At 35.3% G+C, this 7,183-nt stretch overlaps 1 protein-coding gene across 1 annotated transcript; it reads right to left on the bottom strand.

The window, feature by feature from the left end:
• Positions 1-1,450: 1,450 nt before the first annotated feature.
• Positions 1,451-5,423, bottom strand: LOC145037186 (uncharacterized). The gene is made up of 3 exons (XM_078985782.1): positions 4,780-5,423; positions 4,020-4,646; positions 1,451-3,269 (listed from the first exon to the last, which is right to left on the bottom strand). Exons 1-3 carry the CDS (start codon positions 5,377-5,379, stop codon positions 3,213-3,215), a joined length of 1,284 nt encoding a protein of 427 aa, XP_078841908.1. The 5' UTR covers positions 5,380-5,423; the 3' UTR covers positions 1,451-3,212.
• Positions 5,424-7,183: the final 1,760 nt, after the last annotated feature.

The raw sequence follows: 7,183 nt of genomic DNA, 5'->3' as shown, positions 1-7,183 counted from the left end.
CCAATTCCTCTTAAACCGAATGTCAAAACCGAACCGAAGGATAAAGAAACTATCTCCGAGAAGAAAAAGCGTGTTATTGGTGAACACGATGTATTGATGAGGATCAAGAAACTATCTCCGAGATACTGAAACGCAAAAAGAGGGATGCAGAGATTGATGAAACCCTTCAGGTTGCTAAGGAAGCTGAGGAGAGAGAGAAGAAAAAGAAAGAAGAGGATGACGCACTCAGTTACAAGAAGATTTTGTTCCCTCCATGGACAAAGGAAACACTGATCAAGGAAGCTATAGAGTCTCCATGCAAACTTTGGCTGGAACCTGTAACTTCTTTTGACTGTGATAATACAAGGAATTCACAGTTCGATATGCCTATCACCCGAAAGGCAATCATTTTTCATTGCTTTGATTCAACTGCTGAAGTTCCCTCTCTTCATCCTCAAGTAGACCGTGAACTGATCGATTTCTATCTCAAGTTCGGTCAGCCTCAGTATCTGACCTGGAGTGCACAAAAGATTATTACTGTCAAGGTACTGAAGCCATCACCTGCAGGGAAATTCATCAACATTTCTTTCAAGATAACCTGAGGTTCGGATAACTCGGTATCGGATATCTCCCTTGCAGATCTTCCCAACCCGAATCCACATGATTGGATCCTGCTCTTCAATATTCTTCTTACCAATGCAAAAGAGTATGGACCAATTTTGGAGCACCTAAAGCGAATGATTGCTTACTATATTCACGAAGTAGCAAAAATGGATCAGAAGGTGGCCAATGCCCTAAGAAAGAAACCGACGGTGAAGCCAACTGCAAAACCAGGAGACGTCCACAAGATGACTGTCGGTCAAATCGATTATGCTCACCTGACGGTTATGTTTACAAGAGCCAAAGGATAAAAGTTTTTTTTTCTCTAGTAGACAAACACTTGTTCTCTACTGACTGCCTTGAGCACATTATAAATATTATTCATCGATGCAAGGTGAACTCCGAGTCAGATAAGAAGAACTTTACAGACATGCTCTGGTGGTACATTACTTTCAGACAAACTCTTATGGCCATTATACCGGGTGTGTTCAAGAATGTAAAGAAGACTATAGTAGCTCAACCGAACTGAGCTCTCGGCTCCATTGACGCAAAGGGGGAGATTGTTGAGTATTATGTGTTGCGTCATGGGCTGGTATTTTGTATATCCGGTTTGGGCCTGTTCAACTGTGATTAGGGTTAATGTAGTGTTATAAATAGTGCATGCATGTATGCCTTAATACGCTAGAAGTTTAATTATCATTTTGTATTGTAACCCTAAACACCTCTACAATCGAAGTTCTTTGTCGAGCTCTTCTGGGGTGTTAAATTTTAATCATTTGACATCTTTCAGATCATTCTTGTGTTCTTGTTATTTCGTTTATTATTTATATGTTTGAATCTATCGATCTTTAAGGAATATTATTCCAACAAACACAAACCAAAAAAATATTTTATTAGAAAAAAATATAAATAACAAATGCTTCAAAAATTAAATCAATTACCACATAATGCTAAATACAATTCACTACTATGAAGAAAAGCTTTATATCAAAACCACAATATCCCCTTATATACGATCATCTTCTTCGTACCCACAAAACCAAAATTTGCTCACCATGTTGAAATTGGCTAAAATCCTCTTGCAATTGATCAATAATACAAAACAAACATGTATTTTAGTGGTATGCTACATTTTTTCCCATCAAGTGTTCTATGGAAAAAAACCGTTGTGTATGCATAAAATATGTTTCTTTTTAATGAATGGTCTAAACATAAAGGTAAAATAGTCATTTACTCATAATTAGACGGTTCATTCCGACTAAAAAACCAACTCTATGTATACTCAAGTGTTTACAACTTTTTAAAACGATTAAACACTTTTTATTACAAAAATGGATCTATATTTTGGGGTACTAAATGAAAGAAGTTGAACACACTTTCATTTATTTGTATTTTATGTCATTTCATTTATTCTTTATGTCATTTCATTTATTTTTATCTTATGTCCATGGTACTTTTATTTCTTACCACTATAGCTTGTAATTTCAATAATTTTTTAAGATGTATTTTGAAAACTCTACCTAATGACAACATTTTCTTTCTTCATAGGATATGTACTTTGAAAAATTCTACCTAATTCATCTAGTTGTGTTAATTATACTTGTCAACTCGTGACCCGAATGCTCGACTTACAAGAGTTATGATATTCATAGAAAGTTATATAAATATAATACAAATATGAAGACATAATATTTGTTGATTAATCTCATGACTCGAATGCTCTAATTTGTAAGAGTAATGATATTCAAGTTATAAATATATAATACAAATATGAAGACATAGTATTTGATGAATATTAATAAAGTTCAAAAAATAATTTTCTTTCAAAACATTGTATTTTAGAAAATCTATTTAATTATAACATGGACTTTCTTTTTTCTTATGAGGACGTGTAGTTTGGAAAATCTACGCAATTATAAAATTGATTTATTTTATATTTGGATGATATTGTTATAAGTACGTAGATCTTTTAAAATACAAATAGGAACAAATGAAAATTAATGGTATATTAATAAACAAATCAATGAACATATGTTGTTATCTTTTGCATTTAAATTTTATTTGCCAAATAGTTACAAAACTTTTTTAACATAATAATTAATCACGAATTAACATGTCAATTTAACCTTACAAACTCCAAACTCCAATAAGATTCATATTTGCCTTTAAAATAGTCATATAGTATATAATTTTTAAATCTCAAAATTAACATCACATATATTCATTGGCATGTTGACAAAAAGAGAGCACCAATGTGTAGGAAAGTTTTAGCCAATAGCAAGTCGTGTTTTGATACCTCTTTTTAAAAGTGTTTATGCACTATTAAATTATCAAAATTAGATTATACAAAAGGATGTTCGGAACTTTGTAGTGTGTGTTATACAAAGATAAGCAACTTCAGAAAGTTCTAACCTTTCGAAGTCGTAGGAACCACCACAATGTGCATGGTGGTGTCGTTGGGTGGCAACGCTAACCGGAGTGGAAAAAGCTTCCCATTCAACGAATTCCTCGAGCACACAATTATATCATTAATCTCTGTTTGTTCTTTCAAAATCCGAGTCAAATCCTCTAATCCATTTCCCTTGAATACAAACAATGTTTCTTCATGACCATCATCAACGTTCTCATCATCATCATCCACCACCGTGTAATACACCATCCTTCCTTCTTTGCAGTCGGTAGATCATTTTCTTGCATTTTCAAAAACACATGGCGCATCACACCAAGGGAGACAAAATCGCAAATTCATCGAGCTTGAAATGTGTAGCAAGGGATAAATAGTTGAATGAATCACAAGAAAGATTGGATTTAAGATGTGGGTTTCAAGTTTAGCTTCACAAGATTGAAACTTTAAATGCAAATTTACAGATCGATAGATTTCTAATGAACTTTGATAGTGAGCCAAAGGGATGAGAGCACCGGCTACAATGTATTAGACCGGAGGGTATGAGAGTGATGTCTCCCTCATTATTTTTTTATTTTTTTTAAATATATTTCATACATATGTTATACTCATTTTGTTGGGAATTAAAAACCATAAATTTTAATATATTTTTTTAGTAGGGATATAATTTTATAAATATTAAAAAAGATAAAAAAAATTGTCCAATAGCAAGAAGAGAGAGAGTGTAGCACCCCCTCCCCCACCTCTTTCCCACCGGTTGCTTCCCTTACCCAAGAAATGATGTTTCAGAGTAAGGGAAGCTTCCCTCACCCCTTTCCCGCTCTCATTCCGTCCAGCCTTAATGTCAATCACGTAACCTTATCTTATCACCCTTACCAAAAAATGTGTCGGTAGTATTTAAAAGGTATATTTTTAAATAATTTTTTATAAGTAAAATTTATAAAAATGATCAAAAGATGTCACTAATAAGTTTATAAAATAAAACAAAAATACAAAACCTAAGTAATATAATTATGGTTTATAAGATGTTTCCTACCGATTTTGGTTGTTTATTGTTGAAGGAGGAGGTTACAACCAATGACAACCTATTTTTTGGCGAATTCGAATTCATTTGCGGAGATCCGGTATCTGGCGATCCTACATAACTGTCAGCCACTGATGAAAAACTCGATAACGTACTCATTACAGAATCAGTATCTGACAACAATATGTCAACGATATCAACCTCCCACAACACCCAGTCTTGCGTCGCAGTTCGATGAGGTACATCATGTGTTATCGAATTCCTCCAAGGTGGAGCTCCGCCATTTGCCCTCAAGAATTTCCCATCGTATGTTTGAAGCTTTATGTGAAGCGCACTTTCCCTTATCGGCTCCCATTCTGTTGTATGATCTGGCACTTTAAAAGAATAATGTTTTACCTTTTTTCCAGTCATACCAAGCAGAAACGCCTCATTTGTTGCACTAAGGTACAAGCCATCACAACTCTTTAACCGAATGACATTAGGGTTATTTTCAACGTACTCGACAGTCCAACGTGCCTTGATAGATGACGCGTTGCGGCTTTGTCGAACAGTTTCTTCGTCATCATCCGCCACTAGATATTTGTTGTGGAAACCTTTTAGTCTAACTGCTTTAGCTCCATGAAAAAACTCCATCCCGCTCTATACAGACAACATATAAGTTCAATAGATGATAAAATTTAATAGTTTAGGGTAAATCGGTAATTTGGAATAGTATTTTAGTTTTTTAATTTGAAAATGGGTAAAGCGGGTAAAAATTAAAAAAGTGTTTTACCCGTCTTGAGCTTACACGTGGCGACCCTTTATAAGAAACCTCAGACATGCGACTATCCGCCCTAACCCTCGATATCTCCGGCGCCGACGAAAAGCTGGATGCCGGCGATAGATTACTTGCCATCGACTCTTGTGAATCTACAACAGCGATATCAACCACTTCCACATCCCATAACACCCAGTGCTGGGTTGCCGTCCGGTGAGGCAGGTCATGGGTGACGGAGTTTCGCCACGGCGGCATGGAGCCGTTACCTCGCAAGAGCTTTCCATTATTAGCCCTCAACTTCACCGACTCGCCTTCCTTAATCGGTTCCCATTCGATGGAGGTGTCGCGTTTGTTCGCCTGAATGTCTTGCACCACCTTCTTTCCTGTCATACCAGTCAGAAACGGTTCGCTGGAGGGAGTGAGGTACTTGCCGGAGGAGCAGCTTTTGAGGCGGATAACATGGTTTTTCCCTTCCACCGTCTCCACCATCCATCGTGCTTTCCTTGCAGATCCGTTTCTGCTTTGCCGGACGGTGTGTTCATCTTCGTCGGCGACCAAGAATTTGGTAAGGTGGCTCCGGAGTCTGACGACTTTGGCTTTGTTGAAAAACTCCATGATTTTTAGGAGATTAAAGAATGATTCATGAATGAAAAGGGCTAAATTGGTTCGATTCTTATGGAATCTTGTTGTTCTGACTAATCGTCGACGACTTTTTAGTGGGTTGACTAGGTGGAAATTTGCAAGTTGTAACGTGGAAGTTGGTGCAGGTTTTCAATCTACTCGGTTTGCTTACCAGGTCAATGTATTTAGTGATTTTGTCTCGCTGTTAAACTTCATCACTTCATTCATGGGTAATTCTATCACACTAATCCAATTCTTTCCACACCAAGTTTATATCATTGAACAATTTTTTTATTTTTGGAAATAGCAAAATATTATAAAAAAACCTCATGTCTAGCAACTAACTAGATGTGGCCAAAACTTAGAAGGTTACAAGATTAAACACAAACGTATACCATGGAAAAAACACTGTCTGCAACCTTGGAAGGGGAGGGTATCACCTTGTTGAAAACATTGTCATTTCAAGCCTTCTATAGATAGACATTAGATGAGACCATAAAAAATATATATGATTAGATTCCGTCTTGAGATTGTAAGTACTAACAAAAATAGTTAACAAATTGGGATGTCAAATGAAGTAGATAATTCTATTAGGGAAGAAGTTATGGCATGGGTGAGCAATTAATCTCTTCATGAATTGCCTAACGTCGAACATCACGAAAATAAGTGAAAGACAAAAGGTTGAATGGGTCAGAAACTTTAAAAGGGTTCATAACATCAGTTTTGTGGTATTACAATAAACGCATATCATAAATTCTATGTGTATTGATGTTGGGACGATATGGATTTTGAATTTGATTTCGTGAACACGGTTAGCAGGAGGTTTACTATGCATTTGGGACCAAAGCTTATGCATGAGGTCGGCTTCGCTAAATCAATGGACTTTCTAGCAACCTTTGGCTCATGGAAGGGTATATAATGGGAAACAACTTTTGTCAAGGTTTATGCACCACAAGCATCATCCGGAAAACAAAACCTTTGGACTAAGTTATTGGAATTAAAAAAGATCCAGACAAGGAAATTGGATTTTTTGGGAAATTTAATGTTGTAAGACGACCAAAAGAAATAATGAACTTTTATTTATACTAGTATGGGGGAGGTGATTTATGTACATGTGTGACGATGGTCTAAAACTTAGCAAATTAAATCGATTTCTGGTTTGCTCCAAAAACTCGGGCGTTCTCCTCGATTACATCACTTCATTAAAGTTTTACGATCACTCCATTGTTATTATACGACAAGTGGAAAATATTAGTTTTAAACTCCCACCAAATTACATGTGGCAAAACTCAGAGAGGATTCTTAAAGACGAATTGAGTCTACTTTTAACTCCCCTTGCATTAGCTATTTTAAATAGCCTTAAATAAAATATTTGCAGAGATTTCTTAGCTATTTTAAATAGCCTTAATAAAATATTAATCTCAAAGTTTCAAACAATAAAATAATTGGTAAAATTAAGAGTTTTCATATAGAACTTGGTCCCAAAACATAATTTCTATAAAATAGTTTGGAAACGTCATTGAGAGTGTAACAATACTAAGCAAAGATTTTAATACGTCAAATAAAGTCTTTACAAAACCAAAAAGTTTCCTAAAACATCCAAAGCTTTTAAATCTTCTTAAGCTTCTAACCAACATCGACTAACCTACAAAATGTATCAATGTAGTTGGTTGTGGGTTAAGCTATGGGAACCTAGTGAGTTTAATCTCGAGGTTAGACATTATATGGATAGAGTTCATTCATATGCAATAAATTAATCTTAATAGGCAATAAATATAAAAAAATCCAATAACCAACA

Source organism: Lactuca saligna, chromosome 3 (genome assembly GCF_052625555.1).
Source record: "Lactuca saligna cultivar CGN05327 chromosome 3, ASM5262555v1, whole genome shotgun sequence".
Taxonomy (NCBI): domain Eukaryota; kingdom Viridiplantae; phylum Streptophyta; class Magnoliopsida; order Asterales; family Asteraceae; genus Lactuca; species Lactuca saligna.
This window is presented reverse-complemented; position numbering and strand designations above follow the sequence as displayed.